Source organism: Mesoplodon densirostris, chromosome 4 (genome assembly GCF_025265405.1).
Source record: "Mesoplodon densirostris isolate mMesDen1 chromosome 4, mMesDen1 primary haplotype, whole genome shotgun sequence".
In the NCBI taxonomy this organism is placed as follows: domain Eukaryota; kingdom Metazoa; phylum Chordata; class Mammalia; order Artiodactyla; family Ziphiidae; genus Mesoplodon; species Mesoplodon densirostris.
This window is the reverse complement of record NC_082664.1, coordinates 15,306,081-15,325,241: the sequence shown is the minus strand read 5'-3', so window position 1 is coordinate 15,325,241 and position 19,161 is coordinate 15,306,081. Positions and strand designations below refer to the sequence as shown.

General features: G+C 41.7%; 1 protein-coding gene across 4 annotated transcripts in view; it reads right to left on the bottom strand.

Annotated features, from left to right (window-relative positions):
• Positions 1-30: 30 nt before the first annotated feature.
• EFCAB11 (EF-hand calcium binding domain 11) overlaps positions 31-19,161 on the bottom strand; it is a 162,097-nt gene continuing 142,966 nt past the window's right edge. Inside the window, exons 6-7 of one of the 4 annotated variants that reach the window (XM_060097947.1) lie at positions 8,570-8,641; positions 31-443 (exon numbers count right to left, since the gene is read on the bottom strand). In XM_060097947.1, coding sequence (XP_059953930.1) covers positions 410-443; positions 8,570-8,641 — 106 coding nt within the window. In that variant the 3' untranslated portion in view covers positions 31-409. Of the gene's footprint in view, positions 444-1,232; positions 1,551-8,565; positions 8,642-19,161 lie in introns of those variants that run through there. The other 3 variants (XM_060097952.1, XM_060097946.1, XM_060097948.1) reach the window with 3 other exon arrangements.

Below are 19,161 nucleotides of genomic sequence, written 5' to 3'. Positions count from 1 at the left end.
GATATAATTTCCACCATACAGTAATACCTGAAAATTTTAAAATCAACTTTTATTTTAGAACAGTTTTAGATTTACAAAAAAAAATTGTGAAGATAGTACAGATTTCCCATACACCTCACACCCAGTTTCACCTATTATTAACATTTTACATTAGTATCATACATTTGTTATAATTAATGAAACAATTTTGACATTACTCTTAACCAAAGCCCATGCTTTATTCAGTTTTCCAGGGTTTTTACCTAATGTATTTTTCCTTTTCCAGGATTCCATCCCAGCTATCACATTACATTTAGCTGTCATGTCTCCTTAGGCTCCTCTTGGCTGTGACATTTCTCAGGCATTCCTTGTTTTTGACCTTGACAGTTTTGAGAAGTGCTGGTCAGGTGTTTTGTAGAATGTCTCTGAATTAGGATTTGTCTGCTGTTTTTCCCATGATTGGACTGAGGTTGTAGGGTTTGAGGAGGAAAGCCAGAGAGGTTAAGGGTCATTTTCATCACATACATAAGGGTACATAGTATCAACAAGATTTATCACTGTTGATATTGACCTTGATCACCTGGCTCAAGCAGTGTTTGTCAGGTTTCACCACTGTTACTCTATGTCTCCCTTCCATACAGCACTCATTGGAGGAAGGTCACTATATGCAGTCCACACTTAAGGAACGGAGAGTTATGCTCCACCTCTTTGAAGGCAGAGTAACTACGTAAATCATTTGGAATTCTTCTGCAAAGGAGATTTGTCTCAACGCTGCTACTTAGTTATTCAATCATTTATTTAAATCAGTGTGGACTCATGGATATTTATTTTATACTTTGAGTTATAATCCAAACCACTTTATTTTGTTACTCAAATTGTTCCAGCTTTGGCCACTTGGAGCTCTTTCTATTGGTTCTTGTGTCCCTTTGATATACCCCTACCAATGTAAGTTGTTTTTTTTTTTAATTTTGTTTTGTTTCGCTTTTTGAGCACTTCCTCACTTTCTGGCTCATCTTGCATATTTTACCACACTAAAAAAAAAAAAATTCCCTGTGCTTTACCTATTCAACCCTCCTCCATCACAAAAAACCCTTGATAATCACTGGTCTTTTAGTCATCACTATAGTTTTGCCTTTTCCAGAACGTCATATTGGTACCATACAGAATGCAGTCTTTTCACACTGGCTTCTTTCACTTAGAAATATGCATTTAAGATTCACCCATGTGTTTTTGTGGGTCAACAGCTCATTCTTTTTAATCACTGGATAATAATTCCATTGTACGGTTGTATCACATTTTGTTTATCCACTCATCTCCTGAAGGACATCTTGGCTGCTTCCAGCTTTGGGTGATGATGAATAAAGCTGCTAGTAACATTCTTGGGCAAATTTTTTTGTGGAGAGAAGTTTTCAAATCAGTTGAGTAAATATGTAGGTTCATGATTGCTGGATCATTTGGTAAGACTAGGCTTAGCTTTGTAAGAAACTGTCAAACTGTCTTCGGAAGTGGCTGTGCCATTTTGCATTCCCACCAGCAGTGAGTGAGTAGAAATTACTGAACTGAAAGTTAAACTGAGGGAGGAAGAGGGGGAGGAGGAGAACAGAGAATGAGAGAGACGTCAGATCACATCGGCGGCATAACATACGTGTAACTGGATTCTGAGAGGACATTCTCTTCAAGGATGTCATAAAAGAAGTGTTTGAAGAGATAATGGCCAAGAGGTTTTCATATTTGATAAAATACATGAAGTATGCTGGAATTTTGGTTTCTATTTGTAGTTGGGGGGTGGAATCTGTTGACACAAGGACATCCGTTAAAAAGCAGGTCAGATAGAGCCCTGGATGGCTCAGTGTATGTAATTCTACCTACGGATGTGACAGGGATAGTAGAAACAAAGGCAGGAAGGGTGGGAGGGAGGGAGGAAAGGAAGGAAGAAAGAAAGGAAGGAAGGAGGGAGGAAGGGAGGGAAGGGAAAAAGGGGGAGAAAAGAAAGACAATGGGGCTTCCCTGGTGGCGCAGTGGTTGAGAGTCTGCCGGCCGATGCAGGGGACGTGGGTTCGTGCCCCGGCCCGGGAAGATCCCACGTGCCGTGGAGCGGCTGGGCCCGTGAGCCATGGCCGCTGGGCCTGCGCGTCCAGAGCCTGTGCTCCGCAACGGGAGAGGCCGCAACAGTGAGAGGCCCGCGTACCGCAAAAAAAAAAAGTAAAGACAATGAATAAACCTCATCCCACAAGCAGTCCAATGTAAGTAGCAGTAGAGAATGCTTGGTAAAGAAGTTGACTCAAGCACTATTTCTGCCATGTTTAACCTTAGAAACATCATTTAAAGTCAAGGTTGGCTTCCTTCTTTAAAACAAAGAAGATGACCAAACCTGGCTTCTACTTTACAGTGACTATTATTATAATACTTGCGATGTACTTCCAGTCAATTTTTTGGTAAAAATGTAGTATTATTGAAATTGTTCTTCCTAATGAATATACTACAGCAAACCTAACTGCTTTGTTCTCCTTTGAAGTTTTTTTCCCCTGCCAAGGATCAGTAAATCATAAAATAAGGAGTATATTTGGATTTCAGTTTATGTCTTCATATAAATTAATCTGCATTTTCTGTGAAGTTAGAATAATGTTCTTTTTGATTCACACTTCTGAGCATTTTACCAATTTAGCAATCTAAGAGAAATTTAGATTGAACACTCCTTATTTTATTATGTTAAATTGTTTTAAGCCACTTTTGAATCCACGTGGCCAAGCCAATTTAAATTTGTTTTGTAAGAAAGGTCACTTTGTGAGCTGCTATCCCTAATGCCATTACATTTCCATTTGTGTGGGTTTTAACTGTCTAATTCCGCAGTTCTAAACAGATTTCTCAAAAGGTACAAGAAAAAGGAAAGCAACTGTTTTTTTTTTTTTTGCTGTACGCGGGCCTCTCACTGCTGTGGCCTCTCCCGTTGCGGAGCACAGGCTCCGGACACACAGGCTCCGTGGCCACGGCTCGCGGGCCCAGCCGCTCCGCGGCATGTGGGATCTTCCGGGATCGGGGCACGAACCCGTGTCCCCTGCATCGGCAGGCGGACTCTCAACCACTGCGCCACCAGGGAAGCCCGCAACCGTTTTTATTAACCCTAAATTACAATTCTGTAAGTGAAGCGTGAATCCCAAGTACCGTGACTGTTGAAAACTACGGTTTAGAATTTACACACATAAGTGAGTGTTGCCCAATGAAGATGCACATCTATTTCAAAAAATGCTTCCACTGTTCAGAGCATTTCTAGAAATCCTCTTTGAAAATCGCCTTTAGAGCTGGCAGCACATTTTAAAAGATATTGTCTCTGGTGGCAAATCTTTGTCTTTTGAAAGTGGATTTGATTAATAACCCAATGTAATTTGGATTAAGCTTGGTGATGTGTAAGATGGGAATTAGTATTTAATACCTATCATGTGATAGAAGCTTGACCTGGGATGGCCAATGAATCTGGATAAACTAATTTTGGATCAAAAATGAAGTGTGGCCAAAGAATACGGACCAGTGTCATAGATGATTTTCCCACTGGAGGTGATGTAGCATAATAGCTGTTATTTATGCTTAGTCAGGCTGACAGGTTTGGATCTCCACCCTGACACTCCACCCATCGCCATCACCTGGCCTGAGCCACGTTACTTAGACTCTCTGAGGTGGTTTCCTCATTTATAAGAGAGGATGCTAATGTCTATCTCATCAATTTTCAAGAATAAAATAAAATAATACAAAATACCCAGCAAAATTAGCCCCCCTCCCCCCCACAAAGGTGACAACAGGGAAGGAAAAATATTCATTAGGACACTAATATACCTAAAATAGATAACTAATGAGAACCTACTGTATAGCACAGGGAATTCTACTCAATCCTCTGTGGTAACCTAAATGGGAAGGAAATCCAAAAAAGAGGGATATATGTATACGATTCACTTTGCTGTACAGCAAAAACTAACACAACATTGTAAAGCAACTACACTCCAATAAAAATTAAAAAACAAATTCACTAGGATGAAGGTGACCCAATGTTTTTTTTAAATGGAATTTTATCTTATGGTGTATTTTCCTATTACCTCATCAGATATGAATTCCAAGGTTATTTGTTAATTTTCTATTTGGGGCAAAGATCTAGTTGTTATTTTGGTGTTTTTAGGCTAAGGGACTTGTATGTGTGTGTGTGAGTTGCCTGGTTGTGGGATGGTATGGTAGAGGTAGTTGTGAAAGATAAAGCTGAACAGGCAAGTGGAAACAAGACTGTAGAGGGCTTTGAATGGCACATTAAGGGTTAGACATGACCCAATAGAAAAGATGGCTATTAAAGCTTTTGAGCAGAGAAAAAAAAAACCAATTCTATTTGTGCTTTGAGAAGATAACTGACATGCTGGACTAAATTTCATGACAGTGGGGTCTATTTCTTACTTGTCACCACACCCTTTACTCATCTTTGTAACAACGAATAGAAGAACATATGGCCCGATGGACGGATGGGAGTGGGGATAAGAACATGGGCTGAGAGATCATGATGGATGGAAGGAAATGTCATGAAAGTTTTTGCAGATGCAGACTCAAAGGATGCGTGACTGACTGGATGTCACAGTGAAGGAGGATGGGGGAGATTTGAAAGAAACTCCTAGGTGTCTGGTTCAGATGAGAGCTTGGGGTGGGGGATGGGATGGATGCCATTAACAGAAATAGAAAACACAGAATGAGAAGCCAATTTTGGAAATCAGAGAAAACAATGAGTCTGATTTCAGTTCAGTGAGCTTGGGTTGAGGTGAAAACGTCCAACCAGCAAATGAAAACACAGGTCTGGGTGCAGCAGAGATCAAGACGGAAGATAAAGTTTGGTTGGTGGAGTCACACCCATAAAGGTGATAGCTGAAGTCTTGGGAGAGAATGAAATCATCCTTGGAGAATGTGTTGATCAAGAAGAGTGGCCAAGGACTCCCCTGGTGGCGCAGTGGTTAAGAATCTGCCTGCCAATGTAGGGGGCACGGGTTCAAGCCCTGGTCCGGGAAGATCCCACATGCTGCGGAGCAACTAAGCCCGTGTGCCACAACTACTGAAGCTGGTGCAACTAGAGCCCGTGCTCTGCAACAAGAGAAGCCACCGCAATGAGAAGCCTGCACATCGCAACGAAGAGTAGCCCTCGCTCACCGCTCCTAGAGAAAGCCCACACGCAGCAATGAACACCCAACGCAACCAAAAATAAATAAATAAATTTATTAAAAAAAAAAAAGAAGAGTGGCCAATGAGAGTACTCTGGAGAATACTAACACTTACGAGATAGTTGAAGATACAGGAAAAGAGAGTCAGGAAAGAATGGGCACAGAAATACCACGAGAGAGCAGTGCTATGGAGGCTAAAGAGAGAAGGACCCAAGAGAAAGGACAAGTGTGATGGGGTCCGAGAGGGGCTCGTGGGTTTGGCCACTGGAAATCACTGGTGATCTCCGAGAGAGAGCTGTTGCCACAGGGGAAGACTGGAGCTGGTCATAGTGAAAGATCAGGTAGAGGCAGAGGTATCAGCGAGAGAGATCTGGCGACAGCTTCCTCTTCCATCTTGGCTGCTTCTTCTTAGTCTATTTAGAAGACTGTTTTCTCTGCTGCCCCAGTAAATGTTGATGTTACCTAGTATCTGTCCTTGGCTCTATGCTTGTAACAGTTAGGGTTCTCTTGGTTTCAGATAACAGAAAGCAACTCCAGCTGGCTTGAGCAGAAAGATTTATTGGAAGGATACAGAGTTACCTCATAGGACCCAAAGGGTTATGACTGGGCCTTGTGTATAAGCTTTAATCAGAAATCCAGTACCATGCGTTTCTCTAGCTCCTCTCTTGTTCCCCTCTTGGTGTCTGTTTCATTTTCTGCTCTCACTGCAAACCAGCTGCCTTGGTTTTCCAGGCCACATGGTGGCAAACACGTCTGCCCCTCGCCTGAGTCATAAACACTCATTCGGCCAGAGAAGTGCTGTTCCGCTTCCCTCACTCTCATTCCTGAGGTCTTCCACGGGGAGAGACCAAGCTGATCAGCTTGCACAGATGCCCATCCTTGGGCCATGCAACTGAAGGGAGACCAACAGGGTCACACTGCAGACAGCATCATGTGGCTTGGGGACGAGGGTGGGGCAGGGGCCTGGAAGTGAGAAGCTGGGGCAAAGCTTACAAGACAAGGATTTGGACTGAGTGTAGAGGGATAAGGAGGGAAGGTGACATGAGCAGCTTCTCACTGCCCCTTGTTTTGGTCTGTGCTCTGCCCTGAGAGCCTGGGCCCTCCTAAGCATCAAATCCTCGAGGTGCTCTCCCTCCTAGAGAAGGTCCAGATCATATTGCTTTCTTCTAAAAAAGAACAGGGGATGGCCGCCCAGCTCTTATCAACTTCCCCTCCTGTGACCAGCCCTCAGCATACCTGGCTGAGTGCCTAGGGACCAAGCCTTATACCCTCAAGAGGAATCAGAGTTGACTGATCCAGGGGCCAACTGAAGCCTCTTTCTAGGGTCTTTGCACTTGCACAGATGACGGGCCAATTCCTTTTTAGAATGGTGTGAGGCTGCGGTGACCATGGGACGGGGGCAGAGTCCGGACGTGCTTGTGTTGCTCGTTCTCATTTTCCTGGAAATCCGGCTGCACCACTGCCCTTCCTATGTTGGATTATATAAGCTAGCCCAGTATTTTCTAGTAAATTCCTTTTCTGTCTAAGCGAGTCTGGGTAGGTTTCTGTCATTGAGACCTCACTGAGACCGAAGACACCCTGGACTAATCCCGGATCAAGGCAGTTGCCCAGTAGCTCTTCCCACCCTGGCCTCCTGCCTGCCACTCAACGGGAGGACGTGACCTCTCCCTCTCTCTTGTCATGTTTAAAGGAAGAAATAAGGTCCAAATAGTGATTGCAATACCAGGTTTTGGTATTCTGGCAATTACTGAAATGTAAGCATTTTATTGGTAGATTACTCTAATTTTTATATTTTAAACATCTAAAAGCAGTATCACTTATGTACTGAGATGAGGACCAATGACTCAACTATTCAATTTATGATGAAAATACTTGCTGAATACAACTCCACCCAAAGTCAGAAAGGGCTTTTCATCAGCCAGAACAATTCGTCCTAAAATGCACGTGATGCTCAATGATATCATGGATCCACTTTGTTCTTGAAATAATATTTCATGTGTACTTCTTAATGATTTTCAAAGTCTTCTTCATTTTAGATAGTGTTTAGTATGCTAATTTTGGAATAAGACTTTATCTTTTAACAACCTTTTTATTTTGGAATAGTTTTAGGTTTATAGAAAGATGGTGAAGATAGAATAGAGAGTTCCCATGTACTCACTCACTTTCCCCTAGGATGAATATTTTCTATGAGTGTGGTACATTTGTCACAATTAATGAACCAATACTGATATAGCATTATGAACTAAAGGCCATACCTCACTAGTGTTTACCTAATGTCCTTTCTTCTATTCCAGGATCCCCTCCAGAACACCAAATTACACTTAGCTGTTATGTCTCTTTAGGCTCCTCTGACTTATGACAGTTTATTAAGTTTATCTGCTAATACTTTGTGTCAGAAGGATGCTTATTTAATGTTTCTCTTTGACAAATGTACATATTTCCTTGACCTTTAATACTTTTAAAATTTGAATTATATTAGATGTTTTCACAGTGTTGTTAATGTTTAGCATTCTGAACATTTACAGATAAAATACTAGTATTGATAGGAGTATTTATTTAAAATAAGTGCTGAATGTCCAGGGTCACAGTTTTTGTTCTAGGACAGCAGTCCCCGCATCCCAGGTATGGATGGGCAGAAAACAGGACAGGAACACAGATGGCTAAGGCTCTTGTTGCAGGGCAGAGCCGCCCAGAACCAGGGAGGGTACAGCAGAGGGCAGGCGGGCAGCCCAGGGCTTGTTGTTCTGCTGCAGGAACCCCAGGCCCAGGCCATTCTAATGGGTTCTGCAGATAAGTCTTTTGCCTCCGATATCCTTACTGCACCCTGTTCTTCCTCTGTATGCAGCTAGAGAAGACTCATACTAATGTCAGCTCAATCTGGTTTTTCCATCTTGCACAGCCAGCGCCCTAGGGCCATTTTTGCAATGATAATTTTTGATGACAACTAAGGATACATTGTCTTAGAGAAGTCTTAACTTTGTTTTCCAAAAGCCTTGCTCATCGCTTGGAACGCAGTCAACACTCAGTTGCATGTACATGCTATTATTTGTTCAACCAAAGCTGAATGCATGAAGGAAACCGGTACCACTGGCAGTTCCTGACACTAGGAACTGCTGAGGATCAGGGAGGCTGTGGGTAGGGTGGCAAGGACCAGTAGATGAGTGGAGCATCCTGGCTGGCAGCGTTGTGGGGGGGAGTCGGGGGCTGAGAGTAAAGAGGAGGGGTTGGGGACCATCCCAGTGGCAGTGCAAGCAACTGTGAGCATCTGAGAACCATGATGAAGAGCTTAAGCAATGGAAGGTATGCAGCATGACATCATCGGTAGAGTGGGATTCGACATCTAAATATATCACAATCTATTTTGGTCCCCCCACAGGTTGCCAAAAGCAGCACACAATAGTTAGGCTTACCTTTGTCCATAGTTCATGGCATATTCGAAGTCTTTAAAGCTGACGTGACCATCTGAGTCTTGATCGACTTCCCTGGAAAATGAAACAGAAAGTTATTTACAGGTTAGTTTCGTCTCACCTTATGCATCAAGAGCACATCAGAATCTTCATTTCTTTTCATGTCTATGTGAGAGGCACCTATTTTATCTACTTGAAGGCTGAGGTTGATGCTTATCTCTTTTTTTTTCCTTGATAATACATAAGGTGTGGAGGAAAGGAAAAGTTATTAATTAAAACCTACAGAAATAATATATTCAATACATTTAAAGGAATGTCATCAAATGCACAGGTTATATTAAAAAAGGCAGGAGTGATGGTTTTTCTAGTCATCCTGCAAATCCTTTCTGTGACGTATCAATAAATAGACATGCATTTGTCAACCAAAAACACAACGCAGGAGGCTGCAAAGAAAAGAGTTTATTTAGGGTCTGAAGAATTACAATTTGGGAGATACAAATTCGGGTAACCCCAAAAGAGTGTTCTGAGGAAGAGACGAAAAGCCACGGGGTTGTTAAAAGTTGCCTGGTGAAATCTGTGACTGACTCTGACTCAAGTTAGAGAAGATTTGCCCTTGAGGAATCACACGTTGTTTTAAGGTAAGGGTCCAGTAAATATTTTGCGTTTCTGGAAGGTGTTCTGGATGACGTCATCAGGACAAAAGATTCTGATGTGCAGAAGTCACACTTCCTTAATGGTCTCCTGGCTCCATTTTAGAGAACTCTCTTAGCAACACCAACTCCATTTTGATTTTCCTTTCACACATTACACAACAGAAGTGTGGAATAAAGAATTAAGAGATAAGAAAAACATTTGGGAGTAAATAATAATGATGGGAACAGTGACTGACACCCTGCCTTGCACTGTCTTTACATCACCTGTCTCATCGAATCTGTGCACAGATGCCAGGATGGGTCCATTTTACAGACATTGAACCTAAAGGGGTTCAGTGGTTTCTGAAGGATCATGTTGCTGATAAGTAACCAGACTTGAAATTCAAATCATGATTGTTAAATTCCCAAACCAGGGCTCTATACTCTATTCCACATGTCTCCTTATGTACATAGGATGGTCCAGAGAGAAGCGGTTGTGTTGCAATTCCCATGCAGCTAACTCAAGCTCCGGAAGTTTTCACTGGCTTCATTCATGGCCTCGGAAGCTTGGTTAATTCCTCACGAACACCTGATAAGCTTTTCTGACTCCTATGGAGAGAGGTGAAGATGTGAGCCTCTGGCTGGTCAGCAGAGGGTGTGGGCGGCCTCAGCTGGGTTGTCCGTGTGTGTCCCTAGAGCCACTGAGACAGGGGCATTGCTCCTTGAACAGGGAGCAGAGGAATGGCACCCATTCCACCTGGTTAAGACAACACATAGCAGAAGGACAATATCATGGCATACACAGTACATTCAACTGCTACCAGTGAAAGCAATGTTTAAGAGTGTGTTTGGGGCTTCCCTGGTGGCGCAGTGGTTGAGAGTCTGCCTGCCGATGCAGGGGACACGGGTTCGTGCCCCGGTCTGGGAGGATCCCACATGCCGCGGAGCGGCTGGGCCCGTGAGCCATGGCCGCTGAGCCTGCGCGTCCGGAGCCTGTGCTCCGCAACGGGAGAGGCCACAACGGTGAGAGGCCCGCGTACCGCAAAAAAAAAAAAAAAAAAGAGTGTGTTTGAAAGATAACTGATGAGTTGTGGTTCCAATTCCTCTTGGGGGGGCACTCTAAGACAATGCATTATGTGCCTTATTTGCCTTATTGGGTTGGTGCAAATTATATTTTGTTGAAACAGCAAATGGTATTAACCATGACATAGGGCTTTTTAAAGCAAGGACTGGCCCAAGTAACAAAGCCACTAATCACCGTAATAGCTTTAAAGCAGGCTTTTAAAATATTGAATTCTAAAATAAACTTTCTGAATATTTCATGCCAAAGTCTCTGAAGTCTATAATGGTACTGGATAGAGTGATAATAATTTTTCATTCTTTTGAAGTAGAGAAAATCCCTACTTTTCTGCCCCAGGGCAACACCATGTTGCAGTAGGTTCATATAAAATGACTGCAGACTGTAGGGGCGATTATTCCTGTTACTTCTTTTGGTAAAATATACATGACGATTTCATGCTATACAGGACCAAAAGCAGAATGTCGGATCTCTTCTAAGGGATTAGAAATAATCAGTATCACATGTTACTGATTACAGAGTATAAATCATGCCTTCTATTAAATTAGATAATTGAAGATTCTTAATATTGCCTACGTATTTTTTCTCAAGGAATTGGATTAGACAAATGGCCTTTTTTCTTCCCACTCTGAACTGGTATGATTGAACTATAAATCTCATAGGGTGAGTTAAGTGGATAACCTAGAAAAGTAATATTTAGAATAAACGGTTTCTGATATATATATATGTGTGTGTGTGTGTGTGTGTGTGTGTGTGTGTGTGTTTATTCACTTATTGAGATGCTGAATGCTTGTAGAAAAGGAAATCCTTTTGCCTGATTTTCTCAGTAAATAACTTTATTGTAACTCCATTAACTTCTTATTTTTCTTGCTGCCTTTGCCAAAGCTTCTCATCATAAAATGGGCACAGTATAACCAAGAGGTATTAAAATGGAAAAGTTTATTCATAAGGCTTGGAGTGGCGTTTTTATAATGAATGGAGGAACATCATGTTTATATTTAGAATGAGACATGGTAAAATACTGTCTTCAACTTTTCTTCCTCATCACATATATATATGGTCATCTCAAGGAGAATGAAAGGGAAATTCACATTTCAGAGCTATAATTTTAAAAGCTAAAATACTGTTTTTCATTGCAGACGGAATTATTCCAAAGAAGGAAAGTTTCACAGCACCCACACTCAAGTCACCATGTAATGGATGAGCAGATGTGGCAGGTGGGTAGAATTAGTGGTGTGCTGAGGAGATGAAGAAAACGTCATTAGAAGACAACGTCATTCATTGTTTCTGTTTACAGTGTTTAACCCTAAAAGGAGTATACTCTCCTTATGAAACTAGAGTGTGCTGTCTTGGTGTCACCAACATACATTCAGCACTGAAATATTCCACCACCGTCACTCCAACTAGAAATAAACTCTGGGAAGGCAAGAACTTTCTCTTGTTTGCTGCTGTGTCCCCACTTCTTAGCCCATAGCAGGTAATGAATGTTTGCAGAGTGAATGAATTTGTGGAGTAAATGAATCTGGGGAAACAGTGGACAACATTTTGGAATATCTACTGCCTCCCAGGAGGTTTGCGGGGATTAAAGAAAGTATATCATCACTGTTTTTATAGAGTCTAAAATACTAGCCAGAGAAATAATAACACACTGAAGAAGGCACCTAGGAGCCATCACTCAGGGACCAATAAGGAACGGTCAATTGTGGTCTCCATGCTCGACTGCATTTTGTAAATACAGACCAGGTACAGAGAGACCAAGTAAGACATGGACTCTGAATGGAAGGAACCCCTTGAGTGTCAGGCTGAACAATTTAGAGATAAAGAGCTGGAAACTGGAAACCAAGAAAGAGCACTGGACACATCTGTGTCTAACCTGCCCTGTAGCTGAAGTCCAAGCACTTGAAGCCACTTAACTAACTGCTCTTTTACTGGACATGTGGCTATAGACATAGATATAGACATATGCATATATACACACATACCTACAGGCTTATATTTCACAACTGTCTTTTTAAAGGAATGAACAAAGTTTATACAGATGGACGAGAGGAAAATAAATTGCTATGAACAACAATAACTGCTTTCTAGACATGTAAATCCAGTTAAATTAAAGGCTTTTTGGTTTGCTTGGTTTTGAGATGCAAAGGGAGAGCTGGAATTGATTTGGGGAGTACGGACTGAAGACAGCTGAACTGCTCTGTGTAACTCAGTGTGAACAACATAGGACCATCTGGGAGGAAGGAGATGATGAGCAAGATAAGACAGGATGCAGGGAGAAGGGCTACTGAGGGGTAGGGAGGAGGCTGGGATGCTATACGATGGGAACTGGCCCAAGAAAAAGGTCCCAGTGATCAAAGGTCCTTTAATTAACTGCTACGTTTACTGTGTGCTCTGAAGTTGTTCGTGTTGCGTGTTATAACCTCTCCTTTATCTTCACCAAGGGCTTGACAGGCACACAGTCTAAGGGGGGATGGTGCGTTTGGGGAGTGTGTGCTGGTTCGGCACTGGAGATGAGTTCTGTCTCAGCGGGAGCAGTAGGGAGCAACAAAAGTGGGGTACGGTAAGATGACCCTCAACTGAATTAGAGAGGTGAGAACTCAGAGCCACAGGCCTTCCAAAAATTTGCAACAACCTAGGAAGTGCTTTAAAATTCCACAGGATATGGAATGGGAGTCCCAGGCAATACTATCTGGACTTCAAAGGGCAGAAGACCCAGGGTGACAATGGGATACACTGAGAATTTCAGGCAGGACTAGACTCTGTCCAATCAGCTGAATTCCGATAGTTTTCATATCTGTTAAAATACGAACATTTTTTGACTCATCAGATAAGTGGTTATAATTACTTTTATCACCATGAGCTTTAGCATTTGTCTCATTACATCCTGATTTGTTAAGCAAGATTCTGCTCTTTCCTTTTTTTTTTTTAAACATCTTTATTGGAGTATAATTGCTTTACAATGGTGTGTTAGTTTCTGCTTCATAACAAAGTGAATCAGTTATACATATACATATGTCCCCATATCTCTTCCCACTTGCGTCTCCCTTCCTCCTACCCTCCCTATTTCACGCCTCTAGGTGGTCACAAAGCACCCAGCTGATCTCCCTGTGCTATGCGGCTGCTTCCCACTAGCTATTTATTTTACATTTGGTAGTGTATATATGTCCATGCCACTCTCTCACTTTGTCACAGCTTACCCATCCCCCTCCCCATAACCTCAAGTCCATTCTCTAGTAGGTCTGTGTCTTTATTCCCGTCTTGTCCTTAGGTTCTTCATGACCATTTTTTTTTTAAGATTCCATATATATGTGTTAGCATACGGTATTTGTTTTTCTCTTTCTGACTTACTTCCCTCTGTATGACAGACTGTAGGTCCATCCACCTCACTACAAATAACTCAATTTCGTTTCTTTTAATGGGTGAGTAATATTCCATTGTATACATCTGCCACCTCTTCTTTATCCATTCATCTGTTGATGGACACTTAGGTTGCTTCCATGTCCTGGCTACTGGCAATAGAGCTGCGATGAACATTTTGGTACATGACTCTTTTTGAATTATGGTTTTCTCAGGGTATATGCCCAGTAGTGGGATTGCTGGGTTGTACGGTAGTTCTATTTTTAGTTTTTTAAGGAACCTCCATACTGTTCTCCATAGTGGCTGTATCAATTTACATTCCCACCAACAGTGCAAGAGGGTTCCCTTTTCTCCACACCGTCTCCTGCATTTATTGTTTGTAGATTTTTTGATGATGGCCATTCTGACCGGTGTGAAATGATGTCGCATTGTAGTTTTGATTTGCATTTCTCTAATGATTAACGATGTTGAGCTTTCTTTTAAGTGTTTGTTGGCAGTCTGTACATCTCCTTTGGAGAAATGTCTATTTAGGTCTTCTGCCCATTTTTGGATTGGGTTGTTTGTTTTTTTGATATTGAGCTGCATGAGCTGCTTGTAAATTTTGGAGATTAATCCTTTGTCAGTTGCTTCATTTGCAAATATTTTATCCCATTCTGAGAGTTGTCTTTTCATCTTGTTTATGGTTTCCTTTGCTGTGCAAAAGCTTTGAAGTTTCATTAGGTCTCATTTGTTTATTTTTGTTTTTATTTCCATTTCTCTAGGAGGTGGGTCAAAAAGGATCTTGCTGTGATTTATGTCATAGAGTGTTCTGCCTATGTTTTCCTCTAAGAGTTTGATAGTGTCTGGCCTTACATTTAGGTCTTTAATCCATTTTGAGTTTATTTTTGTGTATGGTGTTAGGGAGTGTTCTAATTTCATTCTTTTACGTGTACCTGTCCAGTTTTCCCAGCACCACTTATTGAAGAGGCTGTCTTTTCTCTACTGTATATTCTTGCCTCCTTTATCAAAGATCACAAGCACTGAAATTGAAACTGTGATTAAAAATCTTCCAACAAACAAAAGCCCAGCATCAGATGGCTTCACAGGCGAATTCTATCAAACATTTAGAGAAGGCCTAACACCTATCCTTCTCAAACTCTTCCAAAATATAGCAGAGGGAGGAACACTCCCAAATTCATTCTACGAGGCCACCATCACCCTGATACCAAAACCAGACAAAGATGTCACAAAGAAAGAAAACTACAGGCCAATATCACTGATGAACATAGATGCAAAAATCCTCAACAAAATACTAGCAAACAGAATCCAACAGCACGTTAAAAGGATCATACACCATGATCAAGTGGGGTTTATCCTAGGAATGCAAGGATTCTTCAATATACACAAATCAATCAATGTGATACACCATATTAACAAATTGAAGGAGAAAAACCATATGATCATCTCAATAGATGCAGAAAAAGCTTTCGACAAAATTCAACACCAATTTTTGATAAAAACCCTCCAGAAAGTAGGCACAGAGGGAACTTTCCTCCACATCATAAAGGCCATATATGACAAACCCACAGCCAACATCGTCCTCAGTGGTGAAAAACTGAAACCATTTCCACTAAAATCAGGAACAAAACAAGGTTGCCCACTCTCACCACTATTATTCAACCTAGTTTTGGAAGTTTTAGCCACAGAAATCAGAGAAGAAAAAGAAATAAAAGGAATCCAAATTGGAAAAGAAGTAAAGCTGTCACTGTTTGCAGATGACATGATACTATACATAGAGAATCCTAAAGATGCTACCAGAAAACTACTAGAGCTAATCAACGAATTTGGTAAAGGAGCAGGATACAAAATTAATGCACAGAAATCTCTTGCATTCCTATACACTAATGATGAAATATCTGAAAGTGAAATTAAGAAAACACTCCCATTTACCATTGCAACAAAAAGAATAAAATATCTAGGAATAAACCTAAGGAGACAAAAGACCTGTATGTAGAAAATTATAAGACATTGATGAAAGAAATTAAAGATGATACAAATAGATGGAGAGATATACCATGTTCTTGGATTGGAAGAATCAACATTGTGAAAATGACTATACTACCCAAAGCAATCTACAGATTCAATGAAATCCCTATCAAACTACCACTGGCATTTTTCACAGTACTAGAACAAAAAAATTCACAATTTGTATGGAAACACAGAAGACCCCAAATAGCCAAAGCAATCTTGAGAAAGAAAAACGGAGCTGGAGGAATCAGGCTCCCTGACTTCAGACTATGCTACAAAGCTACAGTAATCAAGACAGTATGGTACTGGCACAAAAACAGAAATATAGATCAATGGAACAGGATAGAAAGCCCAGAGATACTCTTTCCTTTTGTGATGCAGTGTGGACTTAGCCCAGACTAGATATGTTCCTGTGACCTAGAGGCTAAGTGGTCCCCACCTTGAAGTAGCCAGGGTTTCACACTATGAATTTTTTTATTAAGCTCAGCACCAATGCTGCTCTAATATTACATTCTAAAGAAAAACATAGGTTGTTTTTAAATTTTAAAAATACATAAATAGCAAATGTTTCTCACAAATAGTAAATTTACATCATAACAATTTCTTGTAATGTTTTGAAAATAATTTTTGTTGTAAAATAATTCAAGATGGGCTTCCCTGGTGGCACAGTTGTTAAGAATCCTCCTGCCAATACAGGGGACATGGGTTCAAGCCCTGGTCTGAGAAGATCTCACGTGCTGCAGAGCAACTAAGCCTGTGCAGCACAACTACTGAGCCTGCACTGTGGACCCCGTGAGCCACAACTACTGAAGCTGTGTACCTAGAGCCCATGCTCCGCAACAAGAGAAGCCACCACAAGGAGTAGCCCACGCACCGCAACAAAGAGTAGTCCCGCTCACTGCAACTAGAGAAAGCCCATGTGCAGCAACAAAGACCCAATGCAGCCAAAAATAAATAAATAAAAGTAAATTTTTTTAAAATAAAAATAATAATTCAAGAGTGCCCCATAGCCAGGTCTCCAGAGCCAGATTTCAAAGAGTGCGTGCTTTTGCTCAAGTTACTTTAAAAAAAAAAAAGAAGAAGAAGAAGGAAAGAAGGAAGGTAAGAAAGAAACAAAGAGAGAGGAATTGAAACAATGGAATATTCTCTATTAAAATGATGTAAAGACTATAAAAGTGACATTTTTAGGTAGAAACAAGAATACAAACTATATATAACTACAATCTTATAAACACCTATATTCATTTGGGCAGAAGTTGAAGATTATAGGCTAAACACAAACTCGTCTTATGGGTTATTTTAGCTTAAAATAGTCTTTAATATTGATCTCTTTTTCAACTGAAGGAAGGAATATCTTTTTCTTTTTGGTCTGAATTTTCTAAACAAGTGACCTTATTTATGTATAAATCCTCAACAGCTAGAGCAGGATTTCTCAGTGTCGGTGCTGTTGACATTTTGGGCTGGATCATTCTTTGCTGTGGGAGCTGTCCTGCACACTGTAGGATATTTAGCAGCACCCTTGGTTTCTACCCACTAGATGCCAGTAGGACTCTCCCCTGGCCCTCCCCTGGCCTCCCCGGCTATAACAGTCAAAAATGTCTCCCCTGGTTGCCAAGTGTCTCCTGGGGGGACAAAACCATCCCTGATTGAAAACCACTGAGCTAGAGGAGCCAAAGTTGGAGGCAATTCTCTGGAACATTCCAGCTAAATCTATACTTACTAGAAAATTGCTGTAAAGACTTTTTTTTCTTTTTTCTAAACAAGTGATTTCGGGGCAGAGAGGCACATGTTTCTTGGACAGATTAAGCAGATAATTGCCTCAACACTCTGCCTCGCTGACACTAAGGTTTTGAATGGAGCCCAGAGAAGAAGGCAAGCTCTGCCTTCTTCTGGTGCTAACAGAGCCAGTGGCGGGCATATCTGTGTTCGCAGCACATACACTGACAGTCGGCAATTATTTTGAGTGACTGTGATAGTTACACGGGGTGTTGAAAGTTGACACCGCATTTGATTCACCTGAAACATGAATGAGAAATTTAATGTGGAGGCAAAGATGTAAATGAGAAAAGTTTTCTGAGTGGAATTTTGGGGGCAGGGAAAAGGGAGAGAGGCCCTCTTTCTCTCTGATTCTTTACGGAATAATTTAAAGGAAAGTCAGAACTACCATTATATTAGGGACAAAGCCGTCATACTGACTGAAGAGTGAGAGTAAAAATTACCCTCCAAGCAAGGAGCCCCTGCTGGGCATGAGAGGACCCGCCAATTGAAGATGCCAGGCTGACAGCTCCGCCCGCAAGCAGCCTTCTCTTCTGAGGACCCTGCCGGCTCTCCCCACTGGCATGCTTGCCTCTTTGTTGATGAGAGTCCTGCAGGGCTCGACAGCAATTCAGTCGGTGATGTGTTTATTAATTTTATCTTTTTAGAGACGTGTTGTTATAAAGCAGAAATGAACACACCATTGTAAAGAAATTATACTCCAATAAAGATGTTAAAAGAAAGAAAGAAAGAAAAGCCATTCAGACACCCAGGAAAGACAAAAGAGCCACGTAGATGGTTTCTGGTCCTTTGCAGGTTCCTACACGGCTCTGGCAGATGCCTTCCCTTTAGTGTGTGTTGCACCCCCTTCGTGCCCCGCCTCACACACTCGCCACCCATCTTTTGCTCCAGCCTTTGCTGGGGGTGCCTCACATCACCAGGTACCTCCCGCTGTTCACCTGGGATTGCCTGGAATCACCTGGGCGGGGCCTCACCCTTACAGCCCGGAAGTATGAAAAAAGGAGTTAACACCCCATAAGTGACCCTTGACCAATGAGGGGACAGGCGTCAATGGATAACCACTTTCCCTCGGTCCCTCTGAGGTTGTTCTCTCGGCTCATGGGAGGTTCTGGTGGGACTGAGTCGCTCACAGAAGTAACAACCGCGGTAAGAGGTCCTTGCACTGGTTTGCTTTCATTACCTGTTCCGCTCTTGCACACCAAGGTTGTGCCCCAAACAAGCAACCTCCAGTGTAAGCCCTCATCCAAAGCTCTGCTTTCAGAGAGATCCCAGGCTGACACAGTGAAAAGTTTATTTTGAGAGATGAAGTTCTCACGGGGCATTTAAATTGCCATCATCAACAGCATGTCACATCAGATTCTCATTCAAGTAAAAGGGAACTCACTATTGAAACAGATCAGTTTCTTCTATTTGGAACATGATTTTTAGAGCAAATTAAATATTCCCTTTAAGAAGAGCTCTGAAGTTTGAAGTTCCAGGCAGTTGAAATGCCAAAGTCAACCAGAAAAAGAGAGCAGCATTCTCTTCATTGTATCATATGCATGTCTTACTTAATACTATCTAGCCTGCCAACAATAAATGGTATTATTAGACTTTAGGTGAGGACAATATATTCCTCAATATAAGAGAGTTCTTCTGCCACTTGGATGCAGAGGTACAGCTATGGACTGGCTGTGGGCAGGTGGTGGAATTGGCCATTTAGGATGAACTGTGGAGGATAAAAGGATGGCCAGGAACGAAGAATG